The sequence below is a fragment of the Ornithodoros turicata genome, chromosome 1 (assembly GCF_037126465.1).
Source record: "Ornithodoros turicata isolate Travis chromosome 1, ASM3712646v1, whole genome shotgun sequence".
Classification (NCBI taxonomy): domain Eukaryota; kingdom Metazoa; phylum Arthropoda; class Arachnida; order Ixodida; family Argasidae; genus Ornithodoros; species Ornithodoros turicata.
The window spans coordinates 185806855-185820704 of NC_088201.1; the positions used below are offsets into that span (position 1 = coordinate 185806855).

General features: G+C 44.9%; 1 protein-coding gene across 1 annotated transcript in view; it reads right to left on the bottom strand.

Annotated features, from left to right (window-relative positions):
- Positions 1-13850, bottom strand: part of LOC135374067 (uncharacterized) — a 249900-nt gene that overhangs the window by 60098 nt on the left and 175952 nt on the right. The window contains exon 21 of the mRNA XM_064607070.1: positions 6423-6547. Coding sequence (XP_064463140.1) covers positions 6423-6547 — 125 coding nt within the window. The remainder of the gene's footprint in view (positions 1-6422; positions 6548-13850) is intronic.

The window sequence follows — 13850 nt, forward strand, 5'->3', positions numbered from 1 at the left end:
CTGGTTTTGAAGCAGTTTTTTTTTCCTGTGGTAGACAAAAGGTCTAAGGCCTGGCAATGCATTGGCAAAACATAATTGAAATACAAAGGGGTCTTTTCGGGAAACAGGCGCGTAAAATTCCGTGTTTTTTCTTTAATTATGTCTAAACGTTTGCCTGTTTCAGCGGATACGTGTAGGAGACACACGCATGGTAGATAAAATATAATATGAATGATAAAATGAAAGAGCATTAAAATATGGAAATAAGTGATACTAAATGTAGCAGTGGGGACACCTACCACCAGCGAAATCACGCGTCGAATTTGGAACAAAATTTCACTAGAGAGCATATTCGCCACTTTCTATATCACAGAGCGTTCGACCTCTGCACCAAAATTTGCGATTGTCCTGCTGGCCTGGATGCATACTAAAGGATGCATACTAAAAGAACGCAAGAATTTCTCGCGGATTTTCTAGATTTTTTTGCATAAAAGCTATTCGGTAGAAACCGTTCGATTACTGTTTATCATCATGTATGATGCACTTCTCAATATAAAAAAAAAAAAATCTGGAGGTCAATGGGACCTGCCTGCATGACCTGACGTGAAATCGGCCTGGGGGAACACTCATCTAAATATTTCGGGGAACGAAATTCGAACGAAATTTCGAATCATTCGTAGCAGCAGGCGTTCATTTTTGACCGCTTCAAACAACGACCTTGTCAGATCGTATCTATGCGACATAATTCAGGTCTCAATAACAAATTAGAAACATAGGCATATCAACACGATAAAAATGACAGCGCTTGTATGTAGAAGATTGTGGACATGTGAACGAAAGAGTGTCACCAATTATTCGAGTAACTGCAGAAATCCTTGAATGTCTGCGCTGGTTTTTTTCACAAACCTGGGTGGAGAGAGACTCTTATGCAAAATATAGATGCCTCTTATTGGGATCTCGAATAATGTGGAAATCACCTGCGAGCTTTCATTTTACTGCAGGATATTTTGGCGATTTAACGGATGTGTCCTTAATTAATGTCCTTAAGCTCTTGATTCCCTCTTCAAGCCTTTTGCCGGCTCTCTAAAGAAAGCTAAATCGTTAATCGTTACTACCTTGTCAGCTAACAACCACCCTTTGATCAACGCTGTCAACAAATGTCGTATTGACTCTCTCTCGGTGAAATTCCTACTGAAGGATCACAAGCCCGACATGCCTCTTCGTGTTGTGATCAGCGAACGTGGATCTTGGCAAAGGATTGTTTCTGATTTTCTCCTGCGTGTTCTTAAGACGTTGCCGCTATCTGGTTCTCTTTCCATTTGGAATTCTGAGGAGTTTGTTGACTCCATAAAGCATTTTCATGGTGTTAGTGTTAATGCACTTTCACTTGACATCAAAGATCTTTATTATTCCATGAATATAACCATGTTGCTTGACCGGGTATCCAACCTTCTCAACAACCACTTGGTAGTTTTCCAGAATACGGCCGGCATGTCTGTTGCGCACTTCATGACAATTCTTGAAACTTACCTAAAATCTTCTGTCAACTTGTGGGAGAATAAGCCGTTAACTCAAGCCAATGGTGTTTGCATTGGTTCCTCTGTTGCTCCCGTCCTTGCGGAAATTTATCTTAATATTCTGGATTGCGCTATTCAATCCCTCATTTCCCGCACTTCCGATGGTATTCTGTTCATCCGTAGGTATGTTGACGACATTGTTGTAATTTTCTCTCTTCCCTCTGTCTCCCCGGACATGTTGGTAGATTCCCTCACCTCCCTGGCCCCCGAACTCAATTCCGCTGTTGAATTTTCTTCGAGTAGCCATACCCTTAAGTTCCTTGATTTAACGTTAGTCACTGAATATGGCCTTTGTTGGTATTATGGCAAAGATAATGCTAAACCTCTCCTACCGCGATCCAGTTTCCACTCGAGGATAGTCAAGTCTGGCATTGTTTCATCCTTGGTTAGAGCCTCCGTGTCAAAAACGTGCTCGCATTTCAGCTTGTCCCGCCAATGCGGTAGGTTGCTCTCAGCTGGCTATGATCGTCATCTTATCGCTTCCAGGGCCCTTTTATTTTTACGTAAGTTGTACTCCGCTCAATCGACCTTGCCCGATCTTTCCCGGAACTCTAAAAAGATGGTGGCCATCCCGTTCCACCACTCGGTTTCCCACAATATTTTAGCTGTTGCTAAGAATTTTGGCATTAAGATTGTTTTTTCAAATGTCTGTAAATTAAGCAAGCTTTGCCCCTTCTCCTCTGTGAACCGTGGTTGTAATGTCACCCACCGCAATCCGTTTGCTTCCTGTAACCACTCAGTGGTCCATTGTATACGTCTTGCTTGTGGCATGTGCTGTGTGGGTCAAACAAGACGCTGTCTGAATGACCGTCTTAGGGAACATGCCCTTAGCACAGAAATGACCCACGTGTCAAGCGAATTAGTTCAACATCTCCGGGAATTTAACAACTGTGAAGCCCTCTTCGCGGATACCTCTGTTTTGCGTAGGGAAAGAGTGACCTGGCGAAGAATGCTTTGTGAATCTGTATAGATAGCCACTCGAGGTATTTGTGTTAGTCAACCCTCTCTCATTCCTCTTCCTCCCCTTCGGAGGTTTTTGAATATATAGTGGGTTGTTGTCAATAAAATCTTTGCTGTGTTTGAGAATTGTTGTGTCCGTCCCTATCTCCTCCGTGTCTCTGGTTCCTCCTTGTATGCACCAGCTTGTCAGCGTCCTCTCTCTTTTATCTGTCCTTAATATCTTGCCATCCTATCTGTATAATAGCGTTGATAACTGTGCTCTTATTTAATTCTGTTGTTTATGAGGTACTGTGCGATATTATGTACACTGCAGCCCATTAGAGTGAGAATGGACGGGCATCATACCCACATTGGTTTTACCATGGTAATCCTTGTCCCTCAATTTCAATTGAACAAGTCCTTGTATGTTCAAGTGACTCATCCACAACAGTGTCCTACCGGTTCATCAGTAATTTGTGTTCCTGGTAGAGTACTGTTACGTGCTGTAAAAATACTTCGTCGAATCGGCAAGGCAACAGCATGTTTAGGTAGATTTTTCAACTTAATGTGTGTTGCTGTTGTATCTAATTTGCCATCTGGGCAATGCATTTCGATACAAGCATATCAAATGGAACACTGTTATTCTGCATTGCACATGTTTCCACCAAGATCACCTGCAAGAACCGCACGGGCATGTTGTGAAAATGCAACAACCTGCCTCCTCAGAAATACACCAGCAGGCCTCATACATGCCAAAAGTATTGGTGCTGTACATGATCTTTGTGTGCCTTGGGTCAATAAAGATGTACTGAATTTGCTGTCCACACAGGTGAGTGAAGTGTGGTGACTGGAGGCATAGCGTTTATTTGAAATAGCGTATGCTCACTGAAGCCAATAGAGGGCTCAGCGCATAACACTGGAGACGTACAGGAGACGCGGCGCATAGAGCACGTGACGTATAACGTTGAGGATTATATAAGTCGTGGCGGTTAACCCCTGTGGCGGATATATCCGGTCATGAAGTAAGAGTTATAAATATGCAAAATAACGGCGCTTATTTATCCGCCATCGTGTTTAGCGGCGCGGCGCTGAAGCTGCTTAACTTTTTTTTTTCACTGTTCTCATGTCTAATAATATTTATGCACGTGCAAAAGAGGAATATGAAATGAAATAAAGTGAAACTTAACTGAGTTAGTCCTTTGTGGAGGAATGCAAGACAGCACAATTGGTCCCAGTCATCATACGAATTTATCCTCTATTTTTAAACATCCGGAAACGATAACACAATTTATAACATAAATTGCTTATAGTATAATATTATTTATAAATAATAATTGCCCAATTTTGCGGTGTAAAATGAGAACTAAAACCACGCCACTCTCGTGCGCAAAACCTGCGACGGGTGTGCACACGTCAGAGGGTCACGTGTTTTTTATATCGAATAAGCTGATTGAACTAAAGGCTGATCTGTTGACCTAATATGCCGCTTTCCGGCCCAGATAAGGAGAACAGCTCCCATGACATTTTTGGGTACTATGTTGGCATTCCATGCCAGGACTGGGAGGTGAACCGGGTTCGAATCCGAATGCCGGCTGCCCTGTCTGGGTGTTTTCGTCATGTTTTCCTCAGTCGCTTTAAGACATATGTCGCCACAGTTCCCTGTGAAGTCCGCAAAGGGCGCTCGATCCCCACAGTGATGTTCCCGCCTTAATGTGACTACGATAAGCATCCCATACCTACCACTACCACCACCAGATAAGGTGAACGTCATGTCGTCTCTTCGCTCGAGAAGTGCATAGTTCCGGTGTCTGCTGATTACGTATTAATATGTGGCGATGTCAACCTCAAAGTAGTGCTCAGCTTTTTTGATAAGACAAGGGTCAATAAATAATGAGTGCCGTAATTCTGCTGTCTCGCATTTTCTCGGAAACAGTCAATACCGTACCATATTGACTTCCAGGTAATTCGGACGTCCAGTAGTTACAAGTACTTTTCCGCTGAGTGTCCGTCTGGCTGCAAAAATGGCATTGCTGCTCCGAGATTCTTTTGTTTTATCTTAGAGCGCCCTGTGTATTGTTTTAGTTATTTATCTATAATTGGTATAGTTCTAGATGAAAATGCGGGTAACAGGTCTTCCAGCGCACGCATTGCGCGGACGGCCTCAACCATGCCTGTGCCAGTCGTCTATTATGCTCGAACATGATGGAAAATAATTGTGACGTAAAGCTCGGAATTATTATTATTATTAGTTTCAAGGGTGTGGTCATTGGCATCGACGTCTAGATCGTGATAATGCTTGAGGTGCAGTGCCTCTTTTCGTTTTTTTTTTCGTTGTTGGGTTTATGCCTGTGTCCTTTACCCTCCCCTGCTTTTCACAATTGTATTCAATTGAAAGCATTGCAGCTCTTCTTGATTTTAGGTTTCTTTACGATACTTTATGATGAAACATCTTTTCTTTTCTTTTTCTGCATATCCCTGTGTACTAGTGGTACACCGAACTCCGCGCAGCTGCGATCTTTTACAATAGAATTGAAAATGAAACATAACAGAGGGGAAAAAGTTTGAGAGAGAAAAAGCGAGACACCGATAATACATTCTTTTTTTCTTTCTCATTTTTATTTCGTGCATGTACACTAATCTCTTTTCGATTTTCGTTTTCTGTTTAGACATTCTGGTATATATGTCTTTCCGGCCCTCCTCGATTTCAGCTACTGTCACAAGTTAATTGAATTCAAAGAAAATCGCGCAATTCTCTTCCAGTCACTCAGAAATGTACGGCTGTATCATTGCACTTTTAACGTTTTCGAATTGCGTGCAGTATATGACGTGACAGGCAACAAAGTGAACGGCACGGCTGGTTCTAGTTAGATAAGCGAGTAGAAAGTTACCTTCTGCCTTGATTATGCGCACCTGTATGCAGCTTGATTATGTACAGGGCGGTATTTCATTGCTTAGACTTTTGCAACAAGAAAAAGAAAAACTGAGAGAAACAGCGATGATGTCTTGCACACATGGTACTTGGTTCTTGGTCCTACATTTTTTGGGCAAAACGTGAGTTGTCTAACGTATCTTCAGACGAACACTTACTTTGAAACAGAAATCGGTAAAACAACAGCTTTATTTTAGGATGATAAATGGGGAGTATCATCGCGAGGGGCGATACTCTACCCCATTAATGGTGGTGATGTGCGGAACGAAGAAATCGCTAAAGCTTGCTATGCAAATGAGTCGAAACAAAATCCCCAAACCTCTTGAGCACAAAAAGAGCGACGCTTATTCCGCGTCAAAGGACCATGTGGTTTCGAGCAATGGGGCTCATCGCAGTACAGGCTGTTCAGATAGATCGGCCCCGTTTCTGGCCCATATAAGCTACCGACAGCCAAGGCCGTGTCGTTTCGGCAGTCGAGAACTGCGTATACTTGTAATTTCGAGTCATTTGCACAGAAGACACTTGTCTTGTTGTTCTTTTTTTTCCTCATATTCTTATGTGCTTACTGAGGGCTTTTGAGTGGAATAATAGTCCAACATTCTGGGTGTTACGACAGGTTCATTCACGAGTTGTATTTAAGTACTAACTGAGACAACTATTTCATAAAGTGTTGTATCTTACGTAAAGAGTGAAGCCGTGAAGGCAGTGAAAAGTACCTACCTCTCGTTACCAGCAGTGAGTGTTATGTTGTTGAACATAGTGGTATGTATTGCCTTAGGCTGGTCACACCACCAGCTCTATTAAGATAAATATTACACAATAAAGGAGTTAAAAGTAGACTTCAAATTTTTCGATTATTATTGGGACGATAATGGCAGCAGGGGCAGCAGTGCTTGTGAAATATGGCAACTTTATCGCTAGATTTAGAAACACAATTGTTGACACAAGCCATGTAACATGTTTTATGCCCCTCGCATTCTTTTTTATTTGATACTCACAGACTGGCTTCGATGTTCCACAGTCGGCGTTGATGTCCTTCAAGAACTGGTCAAGCAGAAACGTTTCATCGCATCCTGGTCTTGCGAGTATTGCCGGAACACAAGTCCTGCTGTATTCGGTCACACTGGAAGAGATAAGACGTATACCAGAATCTCCGAAGTTTCAGGGACATTCTGACGCCATCTCGTAACATCCCTTGATTGAGTCACGCAGAATAAGCAGCACAGTGAACTGCGCAGGAGAGATGGAACAGTTTTTCGCGGCACTCGAATCGGCAAGCTACGTCGAACGTAAATCGAATAATTCGGAAACAGTCAATTTGCGTGAGATATAGCATGCCGCCCTTGCTGGCCGACTTTTTCTGACAAAATAATACATACTCCCCTTCCCACCGCTGCCCTGTTCATACAGCGGGCATACAGTAGCCGCGTTTATATAAACTGGACCCGACACTGCTTACATGAAGTCGCTCAAATGGGAGCCGGTCGCAGTGAATTCGTTTTCCAGTTTCTCTTTCTGGACCCGCTTGTGCTGGCCTACACTGACCGTATGGCTGCCTCCGACACAGGGACAGGATGGACTCGGTCGCACAGTTCGCTCGATCAGAATTCGGACCGAGCGCATTTACATGCACTTCGGTGATCGCGTCGAGCGAGTCAACCCACCCCCGCTGTCGAGTTGACGCTGCTCGACTCTGCGTGGCTTCAGCTAGACTCAACATCGTTTACATGAGCGAATTGAACTCGACGCCTCGATCCGCTTATATGAAGTTGCCACTAATCTGTATGCCGCCAATATTGAGGAGAAGCAAGCACAAGGAGCTGCAAGGAGAAAGAGCAAGGAGGAGAAGGAACAGTCTATGAGCTCAGCCTGCAGTATCATTCATCTTGGCCTTTCTGCAAATTGGCATGCAATCACCGAGTACGTTAGCACTCTCGCTAGTCAGCTAGTACGACCCCTTGCCAGAGCGACACCGCAAGTTCAGATGTCCTGAGCATATCAAGTAATAGTATACGTATGAGTGAGAACGGGAACTCGGTAGAATTCTACTGAGTTCCCGTTCTCTCTCACCTGTTTACATATTTGGGTTTCGTGAAAAGTGTGTCAGCACGCGCACATATATGAAATATCCGCTCACGAAATGGAAAACATTTCGTGAGATGTGACGGTGTGCAAGTCCTCATTTATTTTTAAATGGTACTAGCTAGAGAGTTCAGTGCATCGTATGCAATCGTTTTTACGTACAAAAGGGATATCGACAGTGGTTCTGCGCCAGCGGAAAAGATGAGAGCTTCGCGCACTGAGAAGAACCACCACGCTGCCGGTTACGTCCGCAAGGCAGATAGCATACGTCAACTGTCTAATTAACTGTCTAGCTAACTGTCATCTCTATTTCCACAAGTAGCGGCGACGAAAAAAAACGAATAAGGAAAGGGAGCAAAGGGAACATTCATAGGAGAATCGTAGTCAGCTGTACTCAGACCCGAGTTTTTATTCACTGAAGGAGCGCAGAGTGCTACGGATTACCTGTGCGGGTTCACAAACCAGTTTCCAGGTGTGTGCCAATGAAACAACGACAGCGATCCTTATCAGTTTTCATTGACATGTCTCGGGTACACGCATGAAAAACCAGCAAACGCTGCATAGACAGCGCGAGCTCACTTCCGCAATCGCCATAGTACAACAATGGACACCCCTGTTACCGCAAGTAGTAACGACTGGACACAGGCTGCCGCTAACACACAACTTGGTCTAAACACGATTTAATTAGCAACTAGAGTTAAATGGGACCCCTCACATTAATCAGCACCCTACAAAGAGTCATTACATTAATTTGGGAGCATCTAACTCGTGTCCAGACCAGCTGTGTGTTGGACGCAACCTGTGTCCGTAAAAAAGAAAAAAAATAGATAAAAAATAGAGTGGAGAGAAACAATTTATTCGAAAATCAACGATGCCGCAGCGAAGAAACCACTCTGGAACACACGAGTGACCAGCGACCGCCATGTTGCTTGTTGACAGCTGGTAGTTGCAAAGATCGACGACAATTGGCTACCTAGTTGCAAGGCATCGCACCAGATGGAGCCACCATCATAGCTCTATGCGAGAAAGACAGAACAAGATACTAGCGGCAGGTAAAATTGCAACACTTCTCAACAAGTCTAGGCTTGCAAGAGCGCGTGGGAAAGGTCAAACCGCTACAGCTAAACAGCACGGAGAAAACAGTACACATCTGGGAAAAGGCTTAGGGGTGACCGGTTAGGCCCAACCTCAGCGTCACTGCACAAAGCTACGAAATTCAACAGGTAACACAAGACGACAACTACAAAATGCTAGGCTCACAACGCTAAATGTGCGTCAACAGGCTTGGTACACTACGGGTCACTGCTAGACAACTCTAAGCATGCGCGTACAGGGAATAAGGCCTATCCGTTATGGCAAACATGTGAGAAAAGGCTTAACACGAGCGCGGTAACATCGGGCACGGCAAATTAGTCACCTTTTCCCCCGCGGCGACGGTGCGTCCGATCCCGACGACAGTCAAGGATCAACTGGCGCAACGCAGGGACGGCGGAGTGACTGACCGCACATCCTCACTCCACGAGAGCCAGCGCGAAAGTAAGTGGAGCGCCTCGTCGCGGCCGCTACGCATGCACGTGCTCCTAGCGCCCTCAGCGCAGGTGGCATCCAGCGGTCATCTCCTCGCGGGCGCTCCCCGTTTCGGTTTCGCTCTCTTCTACTTCCACTGCGCGCACGCGCGCTCCAACAACGTACAATAAATCGCGATACGACTTCGTCTTACCCGTAGACGTGAAGCCCATCGAATTGGACCCTCGGCTCGCACAGGAGCTCGACGCTTCGCTGGCATCACGCGAAGCAAGTCGTGCGGTGAAGCCTCCCAAATTGAGCGAACGCGAAGCCACCTCCATCTTATTGGAGCACGCCGCACCCGTCGCTTTTGGCGACGTCACTTTGAATTTGCAAACCATGGTCCTACGTAACACACTGAACCAGTATTTTCAGACGCACAAGCGGTCATAGTGAATCTAGTTCTGATCATCATTCAAATAGAAATACCAATAATAGAAATCCTTCATGGTGACTCCCCGACTGTGTGCCAGCATGCACACAAATGTTTGTGTGTACTAATTGGCTGTTCTTCCGAGAAACTCCCGAAAAATTCGAGATGCTACACCATGAAGGCATTGTTTTATTATTATTTAAAAAATTATGATGGTTTTGCGATTAACATCGTTAATTATGTCAAGTCTCTTCGCATCCTCTATTCTGAGCACAGTAAATTTTCTGAAAGTGAGGAGTTGTGATTCATTTCATTCGATCCCACAATGAGCGTTTCGGATGACACGTGCCCATGAGCCAACCTGTTTCCAGGCACGTGGCACGACATCGATTCTCCGCATTATCTCAGACACAATCGCCCAAAACACAAACAGTTGATAACGCCAGATTGATTGGGCACTGTTTGGCACACCACAGCGAACACCCCTCCGACTGGAATGGAAATGTCGAAATGCTGTCTCCCTTTATTTCTGCTAAAGGCCGCCAGGGTGGCTCCCCTCTTGCTCCGCCGGTCGAAGCGGACTTCCAGTTAACTCTGCTTCGAGCTGTACATCTGCCTCCCGGCTATTTTGCTACACCCCAAGCACTCCTGGATGCGACTAACCAGCGCGTTTGCGAACACGGGCGCTTCAGCTTCGAAGGAACCAAACAGAATTGTAAAATTCAGCTTTCCGAGGGCACCACCACTTTCCGCGTACATGGCCGTGCTTTTGTGCTTCGAATCGCGCACCGTGTTTACGGGGGAGGAGGATGCCACAAGCTCCGTCGAGGTACTACTGGAACCCCAGTTTCACAACATAATCGTCTAGAAGGATATCGTGAAACCCACGTACGTGGGGAGCGGGAAAAGAACGATATTAGAGATGCTACCCTTTTATTACGAGAAAGACAAGCACGTCGTCGCCTACACGTTACATGACATCCAGTATGTCAACCTGTCTCAATTCGAAATTCCCTCAGTGACGATTGTTCTCGCGGACAAAACGGAATTTAACGTTGCATTTCAAATATGTACCGTAATTCCCCTAAATTAACACGGTGTACACGGGACCCCTTTTCCAACGAGGGGGCGGTGTGTTGAGCAACATATCCAAGTTTATCGTTCCCATCTGGCAACAAATAAAACCAATCGCCAAGAAAACGTTGAAGTGCTTGGCGCGGAATTTGGCCAACTGCGAAGGAATATCACGCACAGTAAAAAAGTCGGCCATAGCAACGGGGAGAGACGTGCTGGACTCCATAGAGGGCTCTGCAAACAACAATGGAAAGAAACGTCGCAAAGACAACAAAGGGCGCCGACACACGACGCCCCTGCAGATATCTTTGGTTCGCCGTGAGGGTCACACATCCGCTGTGCGCTCCGACCATCATGACGTCAATGAAAGACAAAAAACAGTCGCAATGGTCGCCGCTGTGCTGACGAGTGACGTGATGATATTCGAGCCCCCTTCTATTTAATACGGCGTGGAAGATACTTCGTACCAACTCTTTTATCCGGTCAAAGGGGGAAATAATACAGTGATCGAATTTTCTATTCAAAATTTTCAAAGGGCACACTTGGATCTCTACGGCAGCTTCGTGTCTTTGACCGCGCACATTGTTCGCGAGGACGGGGAAGAAATGGACGAAAAAGATGTGATTTTCCCAATAAAGCATCTGTTGAGTGGCATGTTTAAGACGGTCACCGTTTATGCGAACAACAAGCTAGTCAGTTCGAACGAGTTGTACGCCTACAGGAGTATTTTGGACGTCGTGCTTCATTCCACACCCCTGGCTCAAGAGACCGTGCAAGCGGCTGGACTCTTTGTCGAGGACGACGAGCATTTAAAAAACGATTACAACGTCTCGTCTCGCGGTCCGAAACAACGTTACAAAGCGACTAATGGTGGAAAATACTTTAACCTGGTCGGACAGATCAATACCGACCTGTTTGAACAGCCGCCGCGCCTGATGGTGCCTGCCGTCGAAATTCGCGTTGTTTTCCTGTTAAACAACGACGAATTTCAACTCATATCGGCCCCCAACGACAAGAAAACGTACAATTATGAGCTGGACATTAAAGAAATGACGTTACACTTGAAAAAGGTGACGCTGGCACCTTACCTGTTTTTCGAATACAGCGGCAGCTTCAGACCACGCCAGCCATCTTCGTGTTACGCGGATTGGAAACCAAAGTGCGGAGTTTGAGTGCCGGGAGCTTGGACGCTCACTTTGAAAACGTCTATCCCGAAAGGGTGCCTTCCAAATTATGCGTCGCCCTACTCGCCACGTCCGACTTTCTCGGCGACATCCAATCGAACCCCTACAAATTCCGCCATTACCACCTGTCTCATTCGATGCTCTCCGTGGACGGCCAGCAAGTGCGAGCCGAGTACGACTTTAAAGGTCAGCAATGCCGATATCTCAAATATTCGAAATGGTTGTGATATTCTGAAAGCCCACATCCAGCTCTCCTCAAAATGCACCTTCATTCTCCCAGTTCGGTACAGTACCACGTAAAAAAAATAGATAATTCATTCCGAAACACACACGGGCGCAGCCATTTTTATGACGTAGATGCACCCGAACGGGCATTCTGACGTGTAGGCGCCTTTCGTACTTGTCAGTGGATTCCAGCTACGGCTTTTCGTGGCTTCACATATCTGTGCTTGAAGATGGCGGACAGCCGGGTTCCGCGATAAGTAAACAGTGCAGCAGCTGCGAACTCATTCGTGAACCAAGCTCTGTGCGATGTTGTGACTGGAATTCGTCGTGTTTTGTGAGCACGTACAATTTGTATCAAGTCGCGTCTGCGTTATCCCTGCCCTTTACATCACTTGGCCATTATAGGGTCAATTATCTTAGAAAATTGACTGACGTTTCAACAGCCGTTTTAGCAAGAAAATGCCGATAGCGTTTTCTTTTTGCAGGAAAAAATCGTGCTATGTGTTTGAGAAACTGCATACTGCTATGGGAGAAGTTTTACGTACGATTTACCGTCGACGATGTTATGGAATGACGAGCGACGTAAAACGAAATACAAATCACATTTTAAAGTTTTTGTGGGATTCTGTGCATTTTTCAGACGCTTTCTTTGAATCACACACTCCCATGTCATGCTGCGTCGTGTGGTACGCTACAAACTACTGCATTTCTTGTGTAACATCTGGATATTGTTTGTAATAAGCATGCACTGTAGCACAAAAACATGGGCATAGCATAGATCCTACAAAATCAAATCAGTGGGTGCACCTTATCCCTCTCTAGAGTGCTGTTTCAACTCACAACTCAGCCCATGGGGTGTAAAAGTGTTAGAGGTAATTTATGTGACTTGCCGTCCTGGGTCACATCACTGGCCACCCTCGGAATTCTGTACTCAGGAATTATTGCACAAATCACTTTGTATTTAATATTTATCATGTAGGACATGATAAGCAATATGTAAGTTGCAACCCTCTCTGCAGCATTATCGACTGCCTCTTGGCTTTACAGTTAGAGATACATTAGCAAACCATTCGCAGAGGGCAGTCTTATAGGGCCCATGTAACTTACCTTCATGGAAGTTATGCGTTAGCATACCCACTGCACATGAAGCGCAATTATATATGCTTAACCATCTATCATCTATCTAATCTTCTGAACCATATGCGTGGATGCATACGAAATTATTTTTATGCCCATAAAACATGGGACCTTCCTAGTCCCACATGTGGACATGAATAACAGTGAATATATGTGAAGTAGCAAAGCAGAATGCTAGGCTCTACCATCATTGTGCCCCTTCAACTTTTCCACATTTATGTCTGGTGAACAGTGAATATCTCACTCGAAAAGACGACATTTGTGTATTGTTTGGCAAGCAAATAAATATATTTATTTACATTTTCCATCAATCAACAATGTTGGGCCCTGCTGCAAATATAAATGTCAACAAGGAAAGTACTTACAAATTATTCCTATGTATTCAAATGCAGATATGACAATTCTCTTTTTGTACCTCAGCACAGTACAGTTTCAAAATTAACACACTGCACAGCATCAGCAATCTTAAAATATGTCAGGAGGGGAAGCACATAAGGTTCCAATAACAGGCTCTGCAATCAAAGTGCCAAAAGATGAAGTAGCAAGAAAAATCTGAATAATCGGTTGGCATTGTGATGTGTACTACTATGTACAGTGGAACATGTTGAATGAACATGTGAATGGAACATGTTACCTCACTGCACTGCCTCCATGTGAGCACTAGGACAGGGAGCTTTCCAGGTTGCTGTTTTCGTGTTTTTTGATGCCCCCCTTTTTTTACAATAGCAAACATGGCCATAGTGAAACACAAGCAGCCAAGGACCGGATGAGACAGCTACAATGTG